This window comes from Lathyrus oleraceus, chromosome 6 (assembly GCF_024323335.1).
Source record: "Lathyrus oleraceus cultivar Zhongwan6 chromosome 6, CAAS_Psat_ZW6_1.0, whole genome shotgun sequence".
Taxonomy (NCBI): domain Eukaryota; kingdom Viridiplantae; phylum Streptophyta; class Magnoliopsida; order Fabales; family Fabaceae; genus Lathyrus; species Lathyrus oleraceus.
The window spans coordinates 432,039,379-432,055,167 of record NC_066584.1 but is presented as its reverse complement, the minus strand read 5'-3'; the positions used below and the strand labels follow the sequence as shown (position 1 = coordinate 432,055,167).

Below are 15,789 nucleotides of genomic sequence, written 5' to 3'. Positions count from 1 at the left end.
ACACTCACACTCACAACACTCACAACTGCAACCGCAATTTAAAAGTATGGTAATGACCTTATAACTTTGAGAGCGACACGTTTAAAATTACACTTTTTATCCTATAGAAAAATAAAACAATAGAGCACACCATCACATAAAAGTCCTAGCAAATAAAATCGTTTCTTGATGGTGTTCTTTAAATTTTGATTCTTTTGGACCAAACATTAGAGAATTCTCATTTTTTTTATTTGATTCAAAATGTCTTCTTCATTTTATGATGTTTATAATATTTTTCTTTCATCCCTTTGTCATCATCAATACATGTTATATTTGTTCACCACATAGAATCATATTAGGCATTGTCTAGACATGAAACATGCTGAGGCTAATAGTTGAAGTTGTTGATAAGTGGGAAGTAAAATTGTCATGTGATCCAAAATAGGGGCAAAATATGGAGAAACTAATTGATTCAAGCTGATGGGACCAATTCACTCAGTTGATGAGTTATGCATAAGAGTTGCTAAAATCAAATCTAAATAGCAGTGTTTTCGTACAATATTCTGAGTTCAATGTAAGTCATGTGTTTTAGAATATTTATTTATGAAGCACGGACATTCAGAATACGATATTGACACTGACATAACGACACTGATAATAATTTTAAAAAATAAATAAAATGTAATTATAAATGTTGATGTAAGTGTCTGATACCGACACGGACACACCTTTCTTTAGAGGTGTCTGTACTACGTAGGTATTTATATATGTTTAGAGATATGCAAGACTCTATTTCCACACACATGTCAGGCTCTATCATAGGATTAAATGCATATTTCACATTACTTATATTGTTGTAGAGGTAGAGACAATGGGTTCATGCAGTGATTCCTTTACTTACTTCTTTATGATTTACACCATATACATGAGGGACTTTATGCACTGATTTCATACCATTTAAAGGTATAATCTCATTTACTTCATTTCTTTTGACTCATTTTATCATTAATTTACTTCATTTGAATTGGAACTTGACTGGGATTTCAAGTTTCCATGTGATAACATGTATGGAAAAACAAAAAACAAAAACAACTCAAGACTATGTGTCTAATTATTATAGGCTTGTTTCAATACGCTTTAGTATTCTGTTAGTATGTCTCCAATTATTATAGGGTTGTTTCAATGCTAAATCATTGATAATATATAGTGCATGAAATCTACCATTTTCAAAACTTTATTCACGTACCATTTTGCATTCCAATAGACCACAATTGTGCCATTTATCTAACTCCATGGCAATTAGTCCATTAGTCATTAAAAAGGAATTTGGTTCTCCTACTAAAAAACTACCAATTATTACCTGCAAAAAAAAAAGTGGAGTTATGGACCACAATAAGAGAAACTGTAAGAAAAAAAGGGGCAGATGATTGAATTATTCTAAAGGGTGGAAATATAGTAATATCTCTAAAACATTGTATTAGATTTATTTAATATGATGTTAGGATCACAAAATTAGACAAATTAGTACATTATAATATTATGTTCATCCATTTTGATGTAATATTCAGACACAAGACTAATAATTTTGATGTAACCTTTAAGTTCATGCAATTTCAATGCCATTTTTAACTACCTCTTCATGTAACGGTCATGTTTGTGTTAATGATAATGTTCATGTTAATGATCAATTTAGTCCCTTGCAATGGTTTTTAGAGGTCACGTTAATATGCAATGTTTACAGGTCATTTTTACAGATCCTGTTTTGAAGCCTACAACCACATGATTTGAATGTTATGATGTCCATTTGAATTAATATTATGGTTTTTTAGCAAGTAGCCACATAGAATGTTCACCTTAACCTTATAGGCACCAAATACAGACACACATCTCATAATTTGGTTAGTTTTTTGTTGTCTGACTTTAACATAGATGAACCCATTTTTGTAGTTTCTTTGGCTTTACAATAGGTTTTTCACTAGGTTTTTTGAAACCATCTATGTAACTTCTTCCCATTAGTTTTTCGCTTTAGATTTGAGAGCATTCAAGCTATAATGTAAAGCATGAAGAAAGAAACATCACATTGTCTACTATCAATTAATCAATCGCCTTACCAAAACACATATTCGGACGAGATGAAAATTTCAAACCGAACTGAATGATGCGTAATCAAACCGACCAGATATTTTACGACAGAACGCAACAAATTTCACATTATGCCCAAATCAAAGGAAAAAATGGTGGTAAGTAATATAATTGAATGGAATAGATGTCACTTGAATTCATCACATACCAATCAATTTCATCAAACTCCTTCATTCCACTTCATTTATTCTTTTTGCTAAAAGCAATGCAGATCATTTATTCTTGCTAAAAGAAATACATTATTCAATCAAGGATTATGCAAAAGTCCAGAGCAACCCATTCCTCTGTTACCACCACTACAATTTATTATTTATTAGACTGAATGTTCAACTTCAAGAAAAGCAACTACAGTGCATACAAATTTGCCGGCCTAACAACACTTTTTCCTTTTTCCATTTTTTTCCAATGTATTTGAAGGTGTTTCATCACTTTTAACAGCTGCAGCAGTTGGATTAACAGCATCAACATCGCGGGGAGTAGTTTCTGATGGTTCGCCGGTGGATTCAGTAACTGGAACTTCCTTTTTAATAGTTCCCACCTTAACATACTTCTCCATGAACTTGTATTCCCAGTCTTGTAACGCGTCGAGCTCAAATGGGCCAAGACCGGAAATATCACCGGTCAGATCTTTATCTTCGAAAGACATCTTTGCTAAAGCTCTACTAGCATCCTTGCCAGCAAATAAAGCATAAGGACCGCCGGGTCCATAGAACATCCTGGAACAAAACTCTGTTAAGTTACATTGAAAGAAAAATAACCTCATATCTATATAATTTCAAAATCTAGCCTCAAATTATAATCAATTATGGGAACAAATCCAATGGCATCCACACATGTTAAAACCATATCTACACCTTTGAAATCAATTATGAGTCACTTCAAAAAAAAAAGAGTTCATTGGGGGCACATATGGGTCAATTTGGTAGAGCAACAAACAAAAAGAGCCACAGACAAAGAAGACCAAAAAGGCCCCCAACTTTTAGATATGAAAAAATCAAAAATACCTATCAGCTACACAATAGGGTATCAGAAAAATAAAATTAACAGAGAATCAAAGAAAAAGGGTTATGCTAAACCTGCTCTGGGAGACATCATAGATCTGGCCCTTAATGGCCATGAGCAAGGGCTTATCGTGATCGTTGCCATCGTAGGCCTTGAGCTCTTCTTCGGTGATTTCACCTAGCTGAACGGGGGGTCGGAGAGGGGGAACCTCTGCTTGGATGTGGCGGGTTTGGTGGTGACGGTCGGAGGAGGAGGAGCCAAAGAGACCGGAAACGACGTAGAAAAGAGCAAATAGAATCGCCAATCCAGTGAAGAAAGTGGTCGGTGATAGACCGGTGAAGGAGAAGATGAGCTCCTTTTGGGCCTCCCACCACAGCTGGAAAGTGCCCATCACTCGGTGTTAGAGAGAGAGAGAGGAACAACAAAATGTAGACAGAGAAACGTTAAAGCTATATCTATAATAAAAATGCAATTATATTCGGAAATTCTTATTCATCTATAATAAATAAATTTAGATATATTGATTATTTAATTTATCTAAAAAATAAGTTATAAAGTCATGTGATTTTCTTTTTTCTATATATTTTATTTTTTAAAAGTTTTTAAATATTAAATTTTATTTGATTTTAATCTCTAAAATTAAAATTTATAAATTTCTTCCAGATTTTTTTTGGATTTTTCTTTAAAAAATTATTTTAACGATTAAAGTTTTAAAAAATTTAATATTCAAGGATTATTTTTAAAAAAAATACAAAGACAAAAATAAATAAAAAATACATCAATTTACATGACAAAAAAACTATTTAAACCTAAATTATTTATTTTATATTTTTCTTATTATCACATTAGAAAAAGATAAGACTAAATATTTTTTTAAAATTTGTATTGATATTATTTATTAATAATATTATATTATTAAAATGAATAATTATCTTTATTTATAAATTTAATTTTATTATTTTACAAATATATTATAGTTAAATGAGATTTTGTTTTCAATTATAATTATTTATTTTAAAAATTTAATATTAAAAAAATAAAAAATAAAAAGTCTTTAAATATTAAATTTTATTTGATTTTAATTTCTAAAATTAAAATTTATAGATTTCTTATGGATTTTTTTGGGGGGATTTTTCTAACGATTAAAGCTATTTAATATTCAAAGATTATTTTCAAAAAAAATACAAAGATAAAAATAAAAAACACATCAATTTACGGGACCAAAAAGCTATTTAAACATAAATTATTTATTTCATATTTTCTTGTTATCAGATTAAAAAAAGATAAGAATAAATGCTTTTTATTTTTTGAAATTTGTATTGATATTATTTATTAATAAGAAATATTATATTATTAAAATCAATAATTATCTTTATTAAAACAAAATTATAAATTTTATTTTATTATTTTACAAATATATTATAGTTAAATAACATTTTGTTTTCAATTACAACTAATTATTTTAAAATTTTAATATTAAAAAGATATTAAATATTTTAAAAAGTAAACATACACTTAAATTAACTTTAACTATAAAGTAAAAGTAAACTATTTTAAAATTAATACTTTCTATCTCTTTCAAGATTTAGTTTGGTTTCTTAATTTTAATTAAAAAAATATATATAAAAAAAATCGGATCTCTTTAGATAATTTGGCAAATATATTAATATATGATCAAATAATAAATTAAAAAAATTTATTTAAAAGAGATTGTTCAATATCGACTAACTAAAATCATCTATAGTATAAAAAAATTAGACGTCCTGGAAAATTCAATGTTGCCCTTCACTTAAAAAATGTCATATCATTGAAATGGGGGCCATTTGTTTTCAAAATTTACTTTTTTTTCAACCAAACTACTAATTTGTTATAAATGAATTGTACTATGATATCTAATTATACAAGTCAAACCAACATATACTTTGTACCAATGAGATTCAATTGGGATTTTGTTTCATATATTTTTCCCTATGCCTACTTTTGAAATTCAAAAGTACACCCAAATAGTATTATGTATATTATCTATGCATTTCCATATTCTCTCTTTTCCAATACTCAATATCCCTACTTTCTATTTTCTCTTTCCGACTCATTCCTCTATTTCCATTTTTTCTCTTTCCAACTCTAAAAAAATTTCTTCATCCATCTCATTATTCATAAAACATTTTTAAAGAAAATATGTTTGCAAGAGATTTTAAATTTTAAAAAATGAAAGGTTGTTGATTTCATACAATCACACTTTTGGCTATGAGAGTGCTTTTTGAAAATGAGATGGTAAAAAATATTCACATGGGTTGGAGATTATGCATAAAAATAGGTGAAAGAAGTTAGTTAGATTTGAGTCAATAGCATTTGTTGATTTGAGTCGAATGAGCAAGTAGAATGGAACATGATCACATAAAAAAGTGACAATTTCCCGTGATTCAAGTCATGTTGTATTTGTGATTCGAGTCATGAAGGCTCGTGTTTTGAGTCATGTAGAAATCTTGACTCGATTCAAATTGATCAGAACTAAACAAGAAAAAGTGAAACAACTTGTGATTTGAGTCATGTAGAATATGTAATTTGAATCAAATGAGACATGGTTAACAGGATATCTTTGATTCAAATAATGTGCAACTTGTAATTCGAGTCACATTGTTGCATGATTCGAATCATGTGTAAACTGTGATTTGAGTCACGAACACCAAAATTTCCCTATTTTTTCTATTTGATTTAATTCAAGACATAGATTGTGAGCGATTCGAGTCACACACAATAAATCTCAATTTTTAAAGTTTTTCAAAATAGTTTGAGATTTCTCTTCCCACACAACTTGAACCTACCTCAAATTTGGTTATTGTTCCATTAACTCAAGCAATTGATTGTAACCATAACGATCATACTCAAATACAAACAATTTAATTATGCATTCTAGAACGAGTGGATTCAAAACTTGATTCAAAGATGTATAATTGATAAAGGGGAATCAATAATAAACAATGATAAACGAAACGAAAGTTTAGGAGACAAGCAACAAAACTGTATCATGGCTCTTCCCCTGAATATGTTTAGACATACAGCTTTAGTCTCCCCCTTTTTGATGCTTGGAAAGTCTTCACTTAGAATTGAGTCGACTTTGAGCCAAAGAAAATAAACACTTATGATTCCCTTGAAACATTGCACACACATAACAAAGTAAAACGCATAACACGATTCTAGACCCACATTACAACTTTTTCCCCTTTGACAAGATCAAAAAGAGAAAGACGGGAATCAGTCTAAAACACCTAAAAACCAGCAACAGAGAGAAATAATTATAAATGAACACGTGATCTAGAAAGTTAAATAGAATATACAACAACAAAGATCAGATACATAACATGAAGATAAACATGCTAGATGCAACAAACATGCAAATAGACATGCAATAATAGTTATCAACACAAATATTGAATGATCAAACTTAACATGAAATAGAAGCTATAAATAATGCATGAACAAGTATAAGAATGCTCAAATACACATAATAAACAACACACATTAAAAATTACTTTAAATTCAAAGATGAACAATCAAAAATATGTTAGAGATTAAAATAAAGAATGTAATAAACAAACAAATGAACATATATAGGAAAAAACATACACACAATGATATAACTGAATATTAGAGTTACAGAGACATGCCAATGGAGTTAGTGGAATTATGATTTGCTATAAGAGATTGTTAGCGAAAATCAAAATACAAATAAAAAGTGAAACTAAAATAGAAATCTCAATCTATTTAAGAGACTAGGAATCCAGGATTCCCAATTCCCTAGAAATTTTGTGAAAAGGTTCAAATGATAATGGTTTTGTAAAAATGTCAACAAGCTAAATTTACGTATCAAGGTATTAAAAAATAACGTGCACTTTTTCAACATGATCTCTAAGAAAATGGTGCATGATTTCTATATGTTTAGTTTGTGAGTGAAGTACCAGATTATTAGAGAGGCTAATCGCGCTAGTGTTATCACACTAAATTGGAATGCATTCAATTTTTAAATTACAATTTAGCAATTGTTGCTTTAGTCACAAGACTTATGCACAACAGCTACCAGCGGCTACATATTCAACCTTGACGGTAGAAAGAGCAATGTTATGCTGCTTCTTATTGTGCCAAGAAACTAAACAGCTTCCAAATAAGTGATATGTGTCATTAGTACTTTTCCTATCTGACTTGTACCCTGCAAAATCAGAATCAGAAAAATCAACTAAGCTACATGCGCTACCTTTAGGAAACCAAAGACCATGTTGCGAGGTTCCATTAAGATATCTCAAAATTCATTTTACGATCTTAAAGTGAGACTCCTAAGGCGTTGCCTGATATTTAGCACACATACACACACTAAATATATTATATGGCATACTTGTCATTATATAGAGTAAGGGCCCTATAATGATCCTTGGAAAGCTTTAAGGTCGTGTAGGTCAAGATGAAGCCTCTTGAAAGCACCCGAATAGAAGATGTTTGTAAATCTTCCTTGATCAATCAATGCCCTCTTAATTTACCAATTGCCACACTTTACGACTATGACCACATGGTTGTCAATATATGGATGAATACCTGTAGTATCCTTTTCAAAAAAGTTGATCTCTGATTTTGGGGCTTCTAGCCCATCCGCCTCAGAACTGATGCACGCGCCTTTGACGATTAGGATTTGTAAAGTGTATCTTATGCGGGTAGAATTGGTCTATTCACCCTTGGTAAATCCTGCTACGACAGTATTATGGGTGTGGCATACAATTGTGTCATTACTCCCTTTGCTTGATTATTTTCCTTTCTTAGACCCGAGACTCCTAGAAGCATATCACCCCTGATAGTTAGATCAGTTTGGCCTTTGAGCATAGTCTCCCTTGACATACTTCTTTAGGTGATCCTCTTAGATCAGGTGCTTTATCTCCTTTTGAGTTGATAAGAGTCCTTAATATTGTGTCCCTTGAATTTGTGGAACTTGCAGCATCTTCTAGGTTCATGCTTTTTAACATCTAAATTCGGAGTTGGTGATTGAGGGATGTCATACATGTGAAGGACTTATCGCCATATCTTGTTATGATGAATGTTCAGGGGTGGGAAGCTCTTTATGGGTTTTTTGCTTCTCTTGAATGACATCTTGTCTCAGATGGGTAAGATTTAGTGATTCATTTGCGACTAATGTGAGTTGTAAGTATTAGAGGTATGCTCTTTAGCATCTATGGCCTTCTTTACAACATTTATTTCATCTTTCTTCATATAAGATTTCGAACGTGTCATCACCTAATCCAAGGAATATGCGGGCCTCTGAGCAAGGGACTCATTTAAATGTCCTGCCATAAGTCTATTTTGAAATGCTCCCACGAACATTTCTTGGTTTGGATGGTAGACGACTTTGATCGTCGCCTAATTGAAACGGACAAGTTATTCCCTCAAATACTCAAAGGGGTATGACTAATGTGTAAAAATTTAGTAGTGATCATCTTTCTATGCCTTATTGTTATATATAAATTGGTGGCACTAGTTTCTTCACAAGTCAGATCGTTGTGATGAAGGTTGAGGCATATCCATTAACCCCCTTAGGGTCGCATCTTGGAATGTTCTAGATAAAAGCTTTATTTCACGGAATCAAGAGCTCTATGATTTAACATTAATGTTAAAGGAGACCGACACAGTCCTATGGCGATTGCGCCCATCAAAACATAGCAACAAAGGAGGGCTTGCAATTCTCCGGGAACGGGGCCTCCAAACTCTCATATGTGGCAAGTTTTAAGTGTCCAATCTCTCCACCTCTTTTTTGTAGGTTCAACTTATGCTGGCGATGGCGTGTTGCTGGATACGGAGGATTTTATTCCTCCAAAGTTTGGTTATTCGACGTATGTCGGTCCATGCCGTGTTACATCTCTAGCCATGGAGTTTTCTTCTGTTCGACTCTAGTGGTTGAAAGTTCTTATCTTCTTGTTCACTGTGATTGACAGCGAGGTTGAACATGAGGAAATTCTTTACGCTTAATGTTGTACTTGTGTCCTAGGTCCATTTTACCAGGACCCACGTATGGGCGTCGAATTATCTCTAAACGTGCCACTTGTGCTAACTCTTGGTGATTAAGTGTTGTATGGTTTTAGAGTTATCTCACACCAGGAGGTGAGAAGCTTTCTATCTTATTGTACCGATATATGAGATTTCCTCCTTAAAATCAAGTTAAAGCTGTATAGAAAGTACTTGGCCTTAAAACTCACATCCTAGGAAGTATGAAACTTCTCTAGGGGATGTGAGCGATGCGGAGTTCGTCCCCTATTAGTCATGACATACATTATTTGTTTCTAGTCCCCAATACTCAAAGGGGTAGAAATAATGTGTAAAATTAGTAGTGATCATCTTTCTTTATGCCCTTTTATTGTTATAAAGTTGGTGGACTAGTGTTGTTGCTTCACCAAAGTCATGGATAGTTGTGAGTGAAGAGTTGAGCATATCCAATATACACCTACCCCCCTAAAGTCCCCCATCTGTTGAAGGTTTTTTGCTTAAGATAAAAGCTTTGTTTTCAAGGATCAGAGCTCGATAATGATTTAACATTTAAGAAGTTTAAAGGAGACAACAAGTTGCATATGGGCCCATTTTTTTGCCCCATCACCAATAGCCAACAAAGGCGGCTTTGAAATTCCCCTAAGGAACGGCGCCTCCCCCAAATCTCATAATGTGGTTAAGGGTCCAATACTCCCACCTCTTTTTTTTTGTAGTTTACCTTATCTGGCGTTGGCTGGATACGGAGGATTTTATCCTCCAAAGTTTGTTGGTTTTTTAAGCCACGTATGGGGTTTCGTCCTGCAGTTGTACATCCAGCCATGGAAGTTTTCCACTTAATTCGTTAGTAGACCCTCATTAGTTGGGTTGAGTTATTATTATCTTCTTGTTCACTGTGATTAACATATAAGTTTTTTACATAGGAAAATTATAGTTGCTAACTTAAAATGTTGTAAGTACGTTTGTGTCCTAGTTCAAAATTTTACCCAAGGACCCAACGTGGCGTCAATTTATTCCTCCTAAAGTCAATATGTGAATAACCTTGTGATAAGTGTTTGTAAATGGTTTAGAGTTATCTCACACCGAAGGTGGAACCTTTCTATCTATTAGTTCACAACCGACCTAATTAGGACTGTTTTTGTTATTCCCCCCCTTTTCTTTTTTTTTTTCCTCTTCCATTCCTTTTTCGCCTTAACATATACCAATCAGGTTTTAAAATTTATGAAGTCACTAGGCACTAAGTCACTGAGGCCTAAAACTCAAATCCTAGGAAGTAGAACTTTTCCTCTCCCTAGGATCGTGAGAATGAAGGAAGTTTTATAGTCCCCTATATTCATGACAACATAATATAATTCCCCATGTTTTGATTCCCACTCAACGTTGTTTCTGTTTTGGAAACCGTCACTTTCCAAAATTCCCCATTGATTCCCACTACGAAGGCTACTTATATAAGAAGTACGTGCCTTATCCAAATGATGAGCACTTAAACTAATAAACGAGTGATCAAGAAGCTATTTGGGTAATGTGTTATACTTTTCCCCTTCTCACTTCTCCTCTTATAGTCCTTTTACAAATATACCAATATATATTTGGTTCATGATTAGTGGTTTTTTAAGACCTATGACGGTAAACACGTCTATGATTATTTACTTCATCAATAAAGAACACAACTACGTCACATATGGAGATAATAGTTAGGGTTTATTTTTAGGCAAAGGTATTGTGGGAAATTTTCTCCACAATTACCATATACGGTATGCTTTTAGTTAAAAGGGATAAACATGATCTCCTAATCATTAGTAAAGTATGCCACAAATCATATACTATCACTTTCAATATCTTAAGTTTTCTAATTGAACATAAAGCTAATAAGGAAAGAGCGTTAAAGGGTGACATAGTTGATAATGTCTATGTGTTGAACCTAATTGATGTGTCAAATAGTGGTACTAAATGTTTAGTCACCCGGAATGAAGACTTTTGGTTATGTCATAGACGTTTAGGTCATACTCATTTTTATTGGTCTTTAAAGAAGACTATTTTTTTGTTTATAGCTCTTCAAATGGAGAGAGGAAAAAATAATGTGTCGCTGATTGGTGGTCTAGGTTTTTTTAGTCCCTCTTTCAATGCCAAGTGTTGGTACTTGTAGTTCAACTTAGGGTTTTATTTTTTTATAAATTCCAAAACTGCCCTTTTGATACTTTTAAGGTGTCAAATGAATTGGAAACAAGTTAAATCGAATAAAATTATATTAGTTTATATAATCAAAATTAATTTGAAAAAAAAGTATAGAAAAATTTATTTATTTATTTCGGATATTTTGACAAAAAAGAAAAATAAACCGACTCAAAATGAACAAAAGTCAGACGCAAAAGTGCTCAAAAAATTAAACTGAATGCCCCAAAATGACTAGCGCGAAATAAACCTCTCAGAAAAATACAGGTTTTAATCAAATTTTGAAATAAAAAATGACCGATTAAAAGGCTCAAGCTGTTCAAAATGCGACCGAAAAAGTAGTCAAAAAAATTAAAACGAGCACGTCAGGTTAAACTACGTGAATCGTAAATTAATAAAATTGACGTCTGCAAGATCGATCTTGAAAATTTTAGCCCGCTAATTTTACGTACATTTGAGGATCAATTCGGCCGGTTTTTTCATAAATCCAAAAATTTATTCTGTTTGATATTTCATGCATTATGCAATATGAAATGCATGTTATGATGTGCAGATGATGTGAAACTCATGATGAGTGTATTGATTTACTGAATTAGGGGAAAATTTGGGGTATGACACTCCCCAAAAAAATGGTTTGGATTAAAGGTTTAATTGAACCATTATGAAAAGAGTGAGGTGCATATTGGTTAGTGTGGGATTAAAGAAGATTTTTTGAGCTGAGGTAGTCATGACTGCAGTTTACCTAATAAACAGGTGTCCCTCGACTGCTTTGGGGATGAAGACACTTGAAGAAGTTTGGTTAGATCATCCACTAGACCTAGACAAACTAAAAGTATTTAGTTGTGTAGCATATGCTCACATTAGGCAAGACAATGTCGAACCTAGAGCTCTAAGATGTATGTTTCTTAGATACCCTAAAGGAGTCAAAGCTTATAGGTTATGGTGCCTAGAGCCAGGTCACAGGAGGTGTATCATAAGTCGAGATGTAGTTTTCATTGAAGCTGAGATGGATTTCAAGAAAATGGATGACGTTGGTCAAAGTACCAAGATCTCTAAAGAGGAGCTGGAACGGGAAGAGATTCCTGCTGAGGTGGAGCATAGTGATGTTGAGTTGCATAACCTAGATGAAGTCGAAGAAGGTGCATAAGTTGCTGATGAAGATGAGGAGATTGATAATGACTACCTGCTGGCAAGAGAGAGGTCGAAAAGAGTCATCAAGCCACCTCAGAGACTTAGTTATGCAGATCTCATAGCATTCGCCTTAATCTCTGCAAGTGGGGTTCTTTATGAAGAACCTAGAGACTACAAGGAAGTTGTGAGGAGTCAAAACAAGACTGAGTGGATGAAATCCATGGATGATGAGATGAAATTTCTTCATGATAATACCACTTTGGAGCTAATCGAGAAACCTGCAGGGTCCAGGTTAGTCAGTCGTAAGTGGATTTTCAAGGTTAAGAAAGGAATCGAAGGAGTGATGTCGAAGATATTTAAGACAAGGTTGGTTGCTAGGGGGTTCACTCAGAAAGAAGGTGTTAACTTCAATGATGTGTTCTCACCTGTTGTAAAGCTTATATCCATTCGAAAGTTGTAGGGTATGTAGAAAAAGGAAAGGAAGATTATGTGTACAAGTTGAATAGGTCGCTATATGCCGTGAAATAATCTCCTCGACAATGGAATATGAGATTCGACAAGTTCATGGAACACATAGGTTTCACAATGAGCCAGTTTGACCAATGTGTTTGCTTCAAATTTTGACATGGAAATTCACTTGTAATTTTGTGGATGACATCCTCATATCAAGCAACAATGTCAAGGAGGTTATGAAGGTGAAGGATGAACTCGATAAGGAGTTTGACATGAAGGATCTAAGAGATGCCTCCAAGATTCTTAGGATTGACATCCGGAGAGATAGAAAACAGTTGAGATTATTCTTATCTCAAGAGACATATCTGAAGAAGATTCTCGATAAGTTTGGTATGTCAAATTCAAAGCATGTTCTAACATCAGCTAATCCTCAGTTCAAGCTGAGTATGACTCAAAGTCCTAGTGCTGAAGTCGAAAGAGCCTATATGAATATCATTCCATATGCTAGTATAGTAGGTTCTTTGATGTATGATATGTTATGTACGAGCCCAGATATAGCCTATATGGACAATCTTGGGAAGGCGCACTGGCGAGCATTAAAGTGGATTCTAAGGTAGATAAATTGGTCTCTAAGTAGAGTCCTGATTTATCGTGGAGCTTGTGGTGATGATATAAAAGTCCAAATCAAAGGATTTATCGACTCCGATTATGCAGGTTGTATAGAGTCTAGAAAATCTATTTCTGTATATGTGTTCACTATGTTTGACACAACAATCAGTTAGAAATCAACACTTCAAAAGGTTGTTGCCTTATCAATCCCTGAAGCATAGTATATTGCCCTAACTGAAGCTGTGAAAGAAACATTGTGGCTTGAAGGTTTTGCTAAGGAGCTGAAACTTCAAGGTCAAACAATCAATGTTAATGTGATAGTCAAGGTGCAAAACACTTGTCTAAGAATTCAGCCTATTATGAGCGAACCAAGTACATCGATGTGAGGCTCCATTTCTTCAGATAGATAGTCGATTATGGAGAAGTCCAAGTGTTGAAGGTTTCGACTGATGACATTGATGTTGATATTTTCACCAAGACATTATCGAGTAGCAAGTTCTTCCACTGTATGCAGATGATAAAATTGTATGATGAAAGCTAGTTTGTTTCTTTGTTAATGTAAGTAGTAAAGGAGACCTAATCTATTTATTTATAAGATAACAATTTTAATACCACTCATCATGAATTTTAAATGTTGGATCTATTCTTTCTACACAAATCAGAATTAATATTTCAAGTTTATTATTATTGATAGGCTTAAGTTTGTTCGAATAGATTATATTTATTAAGGTTGTTCAAAGTCAAACCGATCCAAATAAAAACCGTAAATTGATCTTAAAAAATCGAAAATCGCAAAAAAAAACTAATATTATTGGATGTGTTTGGATGTTATTTTGTAAAAAACGCTCAATTTGAAACGCATTTCGGATTGACTTTTCAAAACTGAAACATATGTATATATTTTTATTCTTATTTTCAATATGATATGTTTTTAGAACTTATTATTTGATGATCCTTATTCTTTTAATATTATTTATTAGTTTAATTTAATTTATTTATTTGTATTATTTCATTTGTTTCAACCACAATCTATCATTTTAATATATTATATCAAATTTATTATTTATTATCATTTTTTTTAATTAAAAAAAAATACAATTTATATTTTGGATATCTAAAAATCTATTCAAATTAAATTGCATAAAATTGAATCAGATTGAATTTAATTTTTTTTAATTAATCATCCAAAATCGAATCGAACACAAATAAATTAATATTTGGATTGGATGAATTTTTAGCTCAAAATCAATCCAAATCGAAATTCGATCACTCTTAATACTAACAACATCGATAGATCTGTTTTACAAAATTAAAACTTACTGTTGACTTGATTATAGCCCAACATTTTTTAAAAATGTTTCTAATAAGAAAAACTTTTAAGTATGTATTTAATGATTTAAGGTTTTGAACAGAGATGTAGCATTAAACTCATTTATATAATTGTTTACGGTTCAATGTGACGAACTTGGTCCCTCATATTCCAATAATTAGAAAGTGTGATGCTAAACGCGAGAAAAACTTTTAAGTGAAAAATATTCATTAGAAATTTGTTTCTGAAAACAATATTTTTTCTGTGTTTCATTTATTTTGCAAGGATTTGACAAGTCTAAGGAAATCAACTTCTAAGTTAACAAGACATTTATCTAAGAAGCAAAATGTCATCACATATGGGGTTGCCAAAAAGTCCAATTTGATTTTAAGTAGTGATTTATTTTAAATTTGAAAAATATGTTGAATATTTTAAATGTTGGAATATATGGAACAATTAGGTATGTTTGAATTGGTGGTATGAAATGGAATGGAATGGAGTGGAGTGGTTATTAATGAGATTTTATTGTTTGGATTTGCAAATAATGAATGGAATGGAATGGAACATGATGAAATTCATTACATCCAATTCCATTAAAATCTTTATTTTTTGTTCCATCCAATTTGGGGTGTATGTGATGGAATGAGACATTTTTAATAAAGTAACCAAACAATGGAGTGAGATCTATATTTCATTCCGATCCACTCCTTCCCGCTCCGTCGTGTTTCATTCCGCTCCACTCCTTCCCGCTTCGTCGTGTTTCATTACGCTCCACTCCGTTATGTTCCATCAATCCAAACATAGCTTTAGGGTTTTAAAAAGAATGAAGAAGGAGAAAAAAGAGATAGGAATTATAAAACCTATTTGAAAATTTATTAAGCTATTAAACTGCTAATTATGTAAAACTATACAACATCATGCTTATTTACAGGCGATCAAGGCTCAAGGCCAAAACATGCAATTCAAGCCCCAAA

General features: G+C 32.5%; 1 protein-coding gene across 1 annotated transcript; it reads right to left on the bottom strand.

Moving 5' to 3' along the window:
* Window positions 1-2,276: 2,276 nt before the first annotated feature.
* Window positions 2,277-3,596, bottom strand: LOC127098423 (membrane steroid-binding protein 1). Its single transcript, XM_051037016.1, has 2 exons — window positions 3,198-3,596; window positions 2,277-2,837 (listed from the first exon to the last, which is right to left on the bottom strand). The coding sequence occupies exons 1-2, from the start codon at window positions 3,512-3,514 to the stop codon at window positions 2,492-2,494; spliced, it is 663 nt and encodes a 220-aa protein (XP_050892973.1). The 5' UTR covers window positions 3,515-3,596; the 3' UTR covers window positions 2,277-2,491.
* Window positions 3,597-15,789: the final 12,193 nt, after the last annotated feature.

Excerpts from the sequence above, each read along its gene's own strand:
- LOC127098423 (XM_051037016.1), bottom strand. The coding sequence starts at position 3,514 with ATGGGCACTTTCCAGCTGTGGTGGGAGGCCCAAAAGGAGCTCATCTTC. Across the intron at positions 2,838-3,197 it reads TATGATGTCTCCCAGAGCAG|GATGTTCTATGGACCCGGCG; the intron begins GTTTAGCATAAC and ends GTTTTGTTCCAG.